Source organism: Parus major, chromosome Z (assembly GCF_001522545.3).
Source record: "Parus major isolate Abel chromosome Z, Parus_major1.1, whole genome shotgun sequence".
Lineage (NCBI taxonomy): Eukaryota > Metazoa > Chordata > Aves > Passeriformes > Paridae > Parus > Parus major.
This window is the reverse complement of record NC_031799.1, coordinates 127,409-139,536: the sequence shown is the minus strand read 5'-3', so window position 1 is coordinate 139,536 and position 12,128 is coordinate 127,409. Positions and strand designations below refer to the sequence as shown.

At 55.6% G+C, this 12,128-nt stretch overlaps 1 protein-coding gene across 4 annotated transcripts in view; it reads left to right on the top strand.

Annotated features, from left to right (window-relative positions):
• Positions 1-12,128, top strand: part of MAPK4 (mitogen-activated protein kinase 4) — a 50,851-nt gene that overhangs the window by 18,888 nt on the left and 19,835 nt on the right. For all 4 annotated transcript variants that reach the window (XM_015615191.3, XM_015615190.3, XM_015615188.3 and 1 more), the window contains exons 2-3: positions 6,693-6,903; positions 7,378-8,102. In XM_015615191.3, coding sequence (XP_015470677.1) covers positions 7,557-8,102 — 546 coding nt within the window. In that variant the 5' untranslated portion in view covers positions 6,693-6,903; positions 7,378-7,556. The remainder of the gene's footprint in view (positions 1-6,692; positions 6,904-7,377; positions 8,103-12,128) is intronic.

Below are 12,128 nucleotides of genomic sequence, written 5' to 3'. Positions count from 1 at the left end.
GGGCACCTGGCGCGCCGTGTGTCTGCGGCTCTGCTGGGGCTGGGGACACGAAATCTGCCTCCAGAAGCCTGAGTGTCATTGGTTTGACTGGCCATCTCTGTCTCTGCGCTGTAACCAGCTCTGGCGTGAGAGGGCCTGATTGTGCCAGCGGTGATCAGCAAGAGGCTGGCTCAGAGCAGCTCCCAGCAGCAGCCTGACCCTCAGCTGCTCACACACGGGTCTCTGCAGGCTGGTGAGCGCTCCTGGAGCGCCAGGCTGGGCTCCTGCTGGGGACCCCCACACGGGGGGCACACGGAGCATCCCCTGTTCTTCAGTGTCCTTCAGACACGAGCAGCTTGTTGTTCACCACGAGGTTTGGGGCACTTGGAAGTGCTCTGCTGGCCTGTGGATGTGGCATTTGGGGCCGTGGTGTGGTGGCACCGGGCTAGTGTTTGGACTCGGTGATCTCAGAGGCCTTTTCCAGCCGTGAACAGCTTCCTGTGCTGAGGTGGGGCTGGCTTTGCTGGGCTGGGTCTCCCTGGATGTCCTGAGCCCCGCTGTGCTGCTGCTCCCGGTCAGTGCTGGGTCTGGGGGTCACAGGGACGGTGACACAGAGCCCCAGCCCCATGGCACACACCTGGCCCTCCCAAGCAGGGCAGGAGGGTGCAAAGCAAGGAACCAGGCCCTGTGGGTTGTAGCTGCAGGGGCAGAGGAGGAGGAGGAGGAGAGCAGAGCTTTGCCTCCACCTGCGCTCGTCTCTGAGGAGCCACCATCCCCAGGGCTCTCTGTGGGATGCTCTGTGGAGCTGAGCACCAGGAGCCGTGTTTATTGATTGCTGGATTAATTAAATTTCAGCCTTGGAGCAGTTGCTGGCATGGGAGCAAAGAGCAGCAGGAGCCTCGTCCTTGTTTCCTGCTGCTCCAGCAGCTCCGGCTCTGTGGCTAGAGCTCGGACTAGGAGAGAGAGCTAAACCTCTCTCGAGCTTGGAGAGGTCTCCTGAAGACAGGCAGGCCTTCAGCAAGTCTGAAGGCATCATGGGGGCAGTGGGGCAGGGACAAAGGGTGTCTGAGAGGCTTTGGCTGCAGGGCGAAGAGAAGTAATGGAAAATGCAGCTGGTTGTGCTGCTAGGAGAGCTGCTCTGCAGGAGGTGGAATGGCCTGTGGGATCTGGCCCTTCACAAGGGGTGCCAGCCAGAGATGTCACCCCACTCTGATTAGCACCTGAGCTGCCCTCCTGATGACAGACATCCTGCTCACACTCTCAGCTCTTGCAGGTTCACCCAGCCAGGGGGATCAGTGCCCCTCCGAGTGGGGCTGGTGCAAGGAAAAGCTTGCTCAGGTGTCACCCTTGGGCTTGTGCTGGGATGTGCGGGGAGCTCGCTGGGATGTGACAGCAGAGAGCCCACGTGAGGGCACCCTGAGCTCGTTGAGGGCACTCTGAACCCATTTGAGGGCACCCAGAGCCCTGTGAGGGCACCCAGAACCCTCTGAGGGTGCCCTGAGCCCCTGTGAGGCCACCTAGAGCAGGTGTGAGAGCACCCTGAACCGCTTTGAGGGCATCCAGAGCTGCTGTGAGGGCACCCTGAGCCCTATGAGGGCACTCAAAACCCCCATCAGGGCTCCCAAAACCCCATCAGGTTACCCAAACCCCCATCAGGGCACCCCGAGCCCCGAGAGGATGAAGGGAGCAGAAAGGTCAATGCAAATCCCAGCATCAGCATCAGGGCATCATCCTGCTCCCCTTGCGCAGAGGAGTGCAGGGGAGAGAGAGGAAGAATGGAAGAATAAAACTTCCTCACTCTACCCCCATCTTTGTATTTTATGGCTCCAAGACCTCTGCATCTGTGCAGGGGTAGCTGCTGCAGCTGCCCCTGGTGAAAAAGCGAGTGAGAGGTGAATTGGAACTGCAATTCAGCCAGTGTTCATCAGGAGGGAATATCTCTACATTCCCTGTGTTATTCTGAAATGCAGAGTGTTTGGGTTTTTTTAATTTGGTGTTTTAACTCTGTTTGAGCACCTCCAGTCCCTCCCGGCCACCCCCCGGTGTCCATCCCTTCCCAGGTGGCTGCAGGGTGGGCTGCTGGGCACTCCTGACCCTTCCCTCAAGCCCCAGTGTGGATCTGAGCGATGGCATGGCACATATTCATTGAATTTAGGGGATTTGTGGCCTGCAGCAGAGGAGGACAGCTGTGTGTGCCTTCTGGGAGTGCCCCAGAGCCTCCCTGTCCTTGAGCTAGGGCAAGTGGGAAAGGGATGGGAAGGAGGGCTCAGATCCCTGAGAGCTGGTGTCCCTTTGCCAGCCCACCAGCAGCAGGCCGGGTGCCCCCCAGGTCAGGCTCATTTTCCCTGCACACTGCTTTGCTGTGCTCCCAAGCTCTGTTCCTGCTCTCAGTGCCCTGTCCTGCTGCAGGACCTGCGTCCCGTTCTGCTGCAGCTGTCCTGAAGCTCTCGCTGAATTGGGCTCCTCCAGTGGATATCAGAGCCAGGCCTCACCAGCCTCAGAAGCTGCTGGAACCCTGGTCAGCAGTTCCATGAAAGATGACTGCATTTTCCGGGCTGTTTTCCGGGCTGCTGGGACCGGCAGCAGTTGTGGGTGGGCTGCTGAAATAACCCTTCTTTATCAGCACAGCCATGGAGAGCCACGGCCTGGGGGGAAACTGGGCCGGCTGAGGGCATCTCCCTGGGGCTTCTGCAGGGCTCTCAGGAGCCAGGTGTGGCTCGGAGAATGGGGAAGGCAGGAAAAATGACCTCTGTGGTCTTTCCTGAGAGGCGGGTCAGCCTGGTCTGTGGGGCTTGCTGCTGTCTCAGGTGGAGGAGGCAGGCAGCAGATGCAGACAGAGCTCAGTCACTGAATCACGGGGTGGGAAGGGTGGGAAGGGACTTCAGGGTCATCTCATTCCACCCCTGCCATGGCAGGGACAACTTCCAGTGTCCCAGGCTGCTGCAAGCCCTGTCCAGCCTGGCCTTGGACACTGCAGGGATCCAGGGGCAGCCCCAGCTGCTCTGGGCACCCTGTGCCAGGGCCTGCCCACCCTCCCAGCCAGCAATTCCTTCCCAGTATCCCAGCTGGGCCTGCCCTCTGGCACTGGGAAGCCATTGCCTGGGTGCTGTCCCTGCAGGCCTTGTCCCCAGTCCCTGGGCAGCTCTCCTGGAGCCCCTTTAGGCCCTGCCAGGGGCTCTCAGCTCTCCCTGGAGCCTTCTCTTGTGCAGGGGAGCAGCCCCAGCTCTCCCAGCCTGGCTCCAGAGCAGAGGGGCTCCAGCCCTGGCAGCAGCTGCGTGGCCTCCTCTGGGCTGGCTCCAGCAGCTCCACGTCCTTGTGCTGGTGTTGCCCAGGGCTGGGGCAGCTCTGCAGGTGGGGTCTCACCTCAGCACAGGGGCACAGGGGCACAATCCCCCTTGACCTGCCTCTCTCCCACCCCTGTGGGATCCCCCGTGTCTGCTGCTCCTGGCCGCAGAACATCTCCCTGTTTAGGAGCTTTTCCCTGGATGTTCAGCGAGGGAGACACAGCCAGAGGGTCAGGACAGGGGTGTGACTTGCTGGGCGCCAGGGCCATCCTTTGGGGTGATTCTGCCCCTCTAATTGCAGAAGCTGCAGCAGGGCCCTCACCAGCTGGGAGCGAGTCCTAGCCAGGAGAATCACAAAGGCCACCACTTTGCTTGTCAGGAAAAGCAGGGCTCTTTCTTCCCCCCTCATATGTTGCGTGTTCCCTTTCAGTGCATCTAGAGCTCTACTAATTATTAATAATGAGGCTGACGAGGCAGAACTTGGTTTCTTTCCATTGCGTCTAGAGTGAGCCAAGCAGCCTGGCGTGGGCTCTGGCCCCCGCCCAACGCTACCTGGGCTCAGCAGCCGCGCGGGGTTTTGCTCCCTGAGTCACAGGAGGGTTTTTGGTTGGGAGGGACCGTGTGGACCATCCAGCCCCTTGGCACCGGAGTGCCCGGGAGCTGGGCAGCGTGCTGGCTCTGTGTGCTGCGGCCGAGCTGAGGGGCAGAGATGGGTGACAGAGCCAACGTGGCACCACGTTAAAGCACAGTGGTCCCAGCCCGGTTTCACACAGTTCCCTTTGTGCCAGCAGGACGTTTTGGTTGATTTTATTTTTTATTTTCTTTGTCAGGCTGTCTCTGAGAGATGTGTGCAGAGACTGAGATCTCCAGTGAGGAAGCTCAGTGGGAAAGCCCCACTGCTGCTGCAGCCCCCTGGCTGCTCATCGGCTGCCCGGCTGCCCTGGAGCAGTGGTCCTCGGAGCCCCCGGTAGCTGTGGGTGGTTTGAGCAGCATGTGCTCCCTCTGCATGGGTCACCATGCTGGGGAACCCCCCTGCACAGGCTGCTCCTTCCTCGCAGACCCTCGGGGTTTATCCACCTCCCTGTTGCCTTTCTCGCCTTGTTCCCCATCTGGTTTTGTCCCCCTGGTTCAGCGGAGGGCCGAGGCAGTTCTCTGGTGCCTGTCCCGCTCCCTGACAGCACGAGCAGCTCTCTCTGTTCAGCCCTTGCCTGCAAAAGCCAGCATTAGATAATTGCTGGGTTGAAAAGAGGCTGTAATTATTTTTGCTTCCCGACTGGAGGAGCAGGCAGTGCTTGCCAAGCGGCTCGGTAACTGCTGGCAGATGCTCTTCAGAGGGCATCCCTGCCCTGCCTACATCCTCCCTGCCATCAGATGCTCCGTATGTCTTCATTTTAACTGTTAGCTGGCTCCCTCTCCAAATCGCTGCTCCCTGCTGCCCTGGAGCCGTGCCTTCCTCATCCCCCTTCAGCAATGGGTGATTGCTCAGCATTTAATGTTTTCCCTGGTATTTTGTAATTTTCCCTGGTAACTTCTGCCAGGGAGCAGGAGGGTCCCTGCAGCGCTGCTTGGGGAACAGGAGCAGGCTGTGAACCCGCTGCTGGGTTAATGGAGCAGCGCTAGTGATTAAGGGCTCTAACAGAGCCATCGTTCTGGCATGAAGAACACAACAGGAGCAGATCCACAGTTATTTTATTTTATAGTATTTTATTTTTATTTTGTTTTATTTTGTTATTTTACTTTATTTTACTTTATTTTTTTTTATATTTTATTTTACTTTATTTTACTTTATTTTATTTTATATTTTATTTTACTTTATTTCACTTTATTTTATTTTATATTTTATTTTGTTTTATTATTTTACTTTATTTTACTATATTATACCTTATTTTACTTTATTTTATTTTACTTTATTTTATTTTGTTCTGTTATTTTACTTTATTTTATATTTTATTTTATTTTGTTTTATTATTTTACTTTATTTTACTATATTATACCTTATTTTACTTTATTTTATTTTGTTCTGTTATTTTACTTTATTTTACTTTATTTTATATTTTATTTTGTTTTATCATTTTATTTTATTTTATATTTTATATTTAATAATTTTTTTAATTATTTTAATATTTTATTTTATTTTATTTTGCTTTATTTTGCTCCTCTGAGCAGCGCTGGGACCAGCTGGTGGCCTGGGAGGTCCCTGTGCAGCTGGGTGGTCCCTGCAGGTCCCCCTGGCTGGGAAGGACCCTCCGGGGGTGGCCTGGGGGCGAGGACGGGGTGCAGCGAGGTGAGGCTGGCCGGGGGTGTCTGGGAGCAGGCTGGAGCCAGGAGCGGTGTCCTTGCTGCTCGGAGCCTCACAGACAGCTGCAGGGACACGTGGTGTGTCGGGAACCTTGAGCTGCTCATCTGGAAGGAAAAGCCCAGCTGTTTCCTCGTGCTTCAGACCTTTTGTTCCGTTCTGTTCCCAAGTGAAGTGCAGGTGGGAGCCTCGGTGGAAAACTTGGAGTGCTTTCAGGGTCTTGAGCTGTCTTTTCCCAGCTGAAGCAGCTGGGAGAAGCGGTCCCTTGCCCTTGGCCACCTCTGCATGGTCACCTGCCACCAGACAGTGACGTTTTGCCAGGAAGATCCCCCAAACAGTGTGATGCTCTGGCTGTAGGCACGTCCTCATCCCCAGCAGATGTGGGTGTTTGCCTGGGGAGGTGAGGCTCTGCCGTGGTGCAGATTCCTTCAAAAGCCACGGCGCCTTGGGGAGAGAGCCCTCGGCGTCTTGGGGGACAACCAAAGAGCAGAGAGGCTCTGAGGTACGGGATTGTGCTCCAGAGACAGCTCACCCCGTCTCCACACCCTCCACTTACAGCCCCGTAGAGGGTGAGAAGACAAACCGTACATCCTTCATGTACGAATACACGCACATTTACCTGCTCAGCTGCGATTTCGCAGGAACGGCGATGCCATCCCCAGGCTGCTGCTGAGGTTTGCTGTGCCACCCGAGTTCAGGGGGTGTCATGTCCTCACAGACAGCTCCCAAGGCTTTTTGCCTCATTTGCCTGAGCAGTTCTGGTTGTTGCAAGCCGAGAAGCTCCGTGGCTCTCTCGGCTGCCCGGCAGGGAGGGCTTGCCCCCTCATTTCTGTGTTTTGTGGGCAGTGGCAGACACCACACGCTCTTCAGCCACTGCAAATTGCTCTGTAACACTTTTGAGCAAATTTTAAAAAAGGAAAACAGGGGCAGCCAAGGGGAGAGGAAGAGTTGCATTTCTCTGTGCCTTACAAATGGGAAAGGGAGAATTAAGGAGCTGAGAAATGCTGCATGCGTTGGGAGGGATAACTGATGATCCTCTGAAAGGTCACGGTTTTGCTCACGGTGAACCTTCAGCTCCCTGGGCAGGGCACAGACAGCGCTGGCAACAGATGGGTCCCTCTTTTCTCTTCCAGGAGTGAGGCTGGACCTGCTGCGGGGTGACGGGGCTGTGCAGTGCGGGGAGCTCCTCGGGATGCTGTAGCCATCAGACCGCCCTCGGCTCCACCCGGGAAAGGCACACAGCAGGAAGGAGCTGGATCTGCAAACCTGGAAACCCTCTGAGCTGGAAAAAGCCTGGGTTTAGTCCTGCAGAGCAGCGGCTGCCGTGGGGCTCTGTGTGTGCTGGTGAGGAGGATGGGGTCTGCCCGTGCCAGGAGGGGAGCGGTGAGAAGGGTGAAGCTCTGCTGACTCCGGGGAGCTCTGCTGGGCCCTGGTTGCACCTCACTGGCGGGGGAAACACTGCCAAGGCTCGTGGGCAGGGAGGGCCTGGGGCAGGGCAGGGCCTGGGGCTGCTCTGGGCTCTGCCCCACAGCAGGGCCAGCTGGCTGTGGTGGTGCTGAGACATCAGGGACGCGGGGCTGTGCCACCAGCACTGCGCTCCGGCGTTGTTTCCAGGACACCGCAGAAGGGAAACAAGGCAGGGGCTGAAAAACACAGCAGTTTTTAAAATTTAATTTAATTTTTTAATCTCCAGAAAAAAAAGAACCCTTCTGCTTTGACAGCGATCTCTGGGCTGTGTTTCTCTACGCTGCTTGGAAAGTCTGTTGGTTTCTCACCCAGTTTAGAACATTATATTTCTCTGTGTGTGTGTGTCCTCAGGTTCGTTTTCACCCCGTGTCCTCTTGAAGTGACGGGCTCAGAGTGAGACCCCTCCCCAGCCATCTGTAAGTAATAATGAGGGCCTTGATTTCCAACTGCGTTTTTGACCTGGCGGCCCTGGGCCTCTGCCGGCTCTTGGCGTGACGGGGGCGGAGGAGCGGGACGGGCCAGAGCGCGCCATGGCCGAGAAGTGCGACTGCATGGCCAGCATGTACGGCTACGACCTGGGCTGCCGCTTCGTCAACTTCCGCCCGCTGGGCTTCGGGGCCAACGGGCTGGTGCTGTCGGCCCTGGACAGCCGCAGCTGCCGCAAGGTGGCCGTGAAGAAGCTGACGCTGGGCGACGCGCGCAGCATGAAGCACGCCTTCCGCGAGATCAAGATCATCCGCCGCCTCGACCACGAGAACATCGTCAAGGTCTACGAGGTGCTGGGCCCCAAGGGCGCCAACCTGCGCGGCGACTTCTTCAAGTTCAACATGGTGTACATCGTGCAGGAGTACATGGAGACGGACCTGGCGCGGCTGCTGGAGCAGGGCAAGCTGGCCGAGGAGCACGCCAAGCTCTTCATGTACCAGCTGCTGCGCGGGCTCAAGTACATCCACTCCGCCAACGTCCTGCACCGTGACCTCAAGCCGGCCAACATCTTCATCAGCACGGAGGACCTGGTGCTGAAGATCGGTGACTTCGGCCTGGCCAGGATCGTGGATCAGCACTACTCGCACAAGGTACGCAGTGCCGGCACGCGGAGGCGTCCAGCACCTGTAGGGTGTACGGGGCTGGGCCACGGCAGATCTTCCAGGGGGACTGGTCCTCTCTGGGCAGCTGTGAGCCCTGCTGGGTGGTCACTGCTGGTGACCACTCTGCCCCAAGCTAAGACACATGTCCATGGAATGATGGTTTGGGTGGGAAGGGACCTTTAAAGCTCATTCAGCTCAACCCCCCAGCAATGAGCAGAGACCTCTTTCACTGGATGGGGTTGCTCAGAGCCCTGTCCTGCCTGGCCTTCAATATTTTCTGGGCATAGCCTTTGCACTGAGCTCTGCCAGAGTCCCCAGGGCTCTGCAGTGCTGCAAAGTGGGCACGGGAAGGGTTTGAGTGCCCCTCAGCCGCCTTTCATTGCTTTGTATTGTGCATATCAAATACGTGCTCAGGTATTTTGTTCTGTCTCAGCAGTGGACCGTGGGGAGGCGTGTGTTTGCTTGCTTTACCCAAATGACTAAGTTCTGTGTTTGTTGCCCTGCCGCTGTTAAAAAGCACAACCTGCTGGAAGCGCATGGAGAGGGGACCTGGCACATCCACACCCACTCTGCTGGGCTTTGTCCTCCCTTCAGTGCCAGCCAGCTTCTTAAAAACCCAGTTCAGTTTGAATTGCATTCATTAAACATCGGGGGTGAGAGGTGGGTCTTTGAGACTCAGTCAAATCCTTTCATCTGAGGCCCAAATAACGTGTGAAACCCAGGTGTCCCAGGCAGCATTAATAACCCGAGTGACCGGGGCAGCCTGCAGTGCTGACAGCGGGCAGGCAGCGTGGGAGGCAGGCGGGGGAACGGGTGAGAGGGCTCTGTAACACACCGTCCTGATGCTGATGGATCCCGAACAGGGCTGCAGATGTAAAGTGCAGGCTGGAGCTCTTGAGCCGTGGAGGAAGGTGGCGGAGGCTCCATCAGCCCGCATGTCTGCGTGTTCCTGGGAGAAAGCAAAGCTGCTGTGTGATCTGCAGCTGACATTTGGTTAGTCACTGTTTGGTGCTGCGACACGAGACAAAATCTGTTGTCTTGAGCTGGATGTGTCAGTGGGTGAGGTTGGGGACCCCCACGGGTCTGTTGTTGTGCCTGTGCCGAGGTTTGAGTGCATTTACCGTGAGTTGCTGCCCATTGCTCTGGGAAGGGAGGCGTGGAAGGAAGGGGAGGCAGCAGAGGATGGCAAAAACACAATCTCATGATCCTGAGCTGGTTTATTCTGGGTACCAGTCTGGGCTGTGGGGAGAAGCAGAGCCTGGGGAAAAGGAATGAGGTTGCAGGAAGTGAGCACAGGGTTCCTGTCGCTCTGCCTGTCCTTTCCATGCTCCCTTCCTCACTCATTATTTATGGCCCAGCTCAGGAAGAGGCTCACGCTTTTCAAACGTGTGATTTATTTGTTTAAAGTCAGGTAACTCACAGAGAATACCCCTGCAGACAAGGCAGGCTACATGAACACAGAAAGACTCTGGTTTAAGGAACATTGTGTTGTCAAGGACTGTGGGATCAGAGTAGGAGTCATCTGTTCGTGTCTGCTGCAGAATTATTGTTATTTCTAAGCAATTCTCAGTTGCCTCAATAACAGCCAGTGCAGTGGAAGGAACTGTCAAGGGCTGCAGCTTCGTGTTGGTGTTTAACTCTGCCAGATGCCATTGCACAAGCATCCTCCAGTTCCTCATGGGGTGGGAGGCTGGAGCATCAGTGCAGGAAAACCAACACCCCCTGAGTGTGCAGAGGAAGCTGGATGCTGCTCCAGAGCAGCAGAGCTGAAGGCAGCAGACAACTGGTGATTGCTGGCGGTGGGCAGGGCTGTGTTTGCCAGAGCTGGGTGTCAGGGCCCGCAGAGGGTGTGACAGGAGGGCTGTGTGCGGTGGGGGTCAGTCCTGCCTTTGATGTGCAGCTCTTCTGCCATGGCTCAGAGCAATCAATTCCCTTCCCTATTTCTCCTCCAAGCTCCTCTCCCCTCCAAGGCCCACACAGGTCCGTGAGCTCTGTGCTCTGGCAGGAGGCAGAGCACTGGAGCATTGCCGAGTCTGAGGGGCCTCCACCCCAGGGCCACCCTGATGCCTTAGGATTTTGGCTTTGATATGTTTCAAATCCTGTACTGCCTTCGTGTGTAACTCTAAACTCCATGTCGAGTGTCAGCTATTGAGTGTCCTCACACTTGGGTCAGACAGAACAATCCCTCTGGGCCTGGGGCTCAAGGACACCCTACAGCCTCGGGCCCCACAAGTATAAGCAGAAGTGAGCTGGGGAAAGCAAACTTGGGGTAAATTACTTCATTACCCAAAGCTGTAATTGTAGCATTAACCCCTGATATGTAAATGGACCAAACTTATAATTAAAAAACTCGTGTCCATCGTCCAGCTTGGGTGCAGCCTCTGGGACTGCCCAAGGTGTATCTACTGAAGGCCTTTAATAAATGCCCACTTTAATCATTTAGCCTTGTCCAGCCTCTGCTCTAGGCAGCTGCTCCAAGCCTGAGCAGAGCAGGGACCCTTCACAGCCCAGACTTGGTGCCCAGGAGCAGATGAAATCCTGCACCCTGGGTAATTAATTGCCCAAAAATACCGTAGATCCAAACCTCTGAAGGCAGCAAAGAGCTGTACCTCTGTTGCAATGGTTTCCTGAGAGCTTTTGAGGTGAGCAAGGGTCATCTTAAGCACGTGGGGTTTTTTTTCTCTTAGCATGTTTTGTGTCTGGAATATGCTGACACTAATGGCCGGGCTCTGCTAACACAAAAGATTGCAGGTTGTGTGAATTTATTTGTCTCAGAGGTCACATCTCTTCTGACCTGATGTTTCTCAAACCCCAAACCATCCTGCCTGGTGTTCAAATGGCAAATAAAAACCATGCTGGATTGTGAGCAGAATATTAAACACGGCTGAGAATGCACATACCACCTGAATAATAGCCCTTGCCTGGCAAGATGTCTTGTTTATGTGACTTCCATCAGGCAAACATCGAGTTAGGATAACGTGGTAGAATGGGGAGAGCTCCCCAGCTCTGGGAGATGCTGGATTGGGATAACGTGGTGGGAAAAGGGAGCTTCCATCTCTGGGAGATGCTGGATTGGGATAACGTGGTGGGAAGAGGAGACCTCCCCAGCTCCTCAGGGAGATGATGGATTGGGATAACGTGGTGGGAAGAGGAGACCTCCCCAGCTCCTCAGGGAGATGCTGGATTTGGATAACGTGGTGGGAAGAGGAGACCCCCCCCAGCTCCTCAGGGAGATGCCCTGAGGCACAGCGAGGAGCTGGCCTCCCCAGCTGTGAAGCAGAGCAGCTTTGGCTCTGTTTCTCCCACATTTGACTGGTTTTGCTGCTCAGATGCCTTTCTCCATGCAGTAAGAGCAGCGTGGGCACATCTCTCTGTCTGAAACTTCTCCACAGCGAACAAAATGGATTTCCAGCTGCCCAGGTCACATCCAGATCTCTGCACCTTCCCAGGCTGCTCAGACCTGACAAGTTTTATCCCTGTCTCAGGCACATGAGGTTCTAAGCTTGGGTATTTGCAGACATCTCTTTAGGGCAGAGGTGTAGCAGGGGAGAGCCCTCAGGAGGTGATCCTGTTCATCCATGTCTCTCTCTCATGCAATCTCTTCCCCAAAGCTCTCACCACCCAGCTGTTCCGGCTCCTCTCTTTTCCAGCACACTGCTCTTTATCCCTGGCAGTTTATCCCTCTGGAACATCTCCACATTATTGCCTTTCTCCTTGGCCGCTGCTGTTTGTGGTTTGAGCTCTCGGCCCTGCACTTCAGTGCCCAAATGGTGAGCAGAGGAGGGTTGGAGAGGGAGAAAAGAGCTTTCCCAGCCTCCACAAGGTTCTTGTCTTTGTGCAGAACAGGCAGAGCTGGGTATTTCCTGTTCATCACCCTTCATCCCCTTGGTGCATGCATTCATCTCACCTTCCCCCGTGGAATCCTCTGCCGTGGTCCCTCTGTCTCCAGCTGTCGGACCATGCCTGCCCACACAATCCTGTCTCTACCTGGGTGTCTGCAGAGGCTCCTGGGCC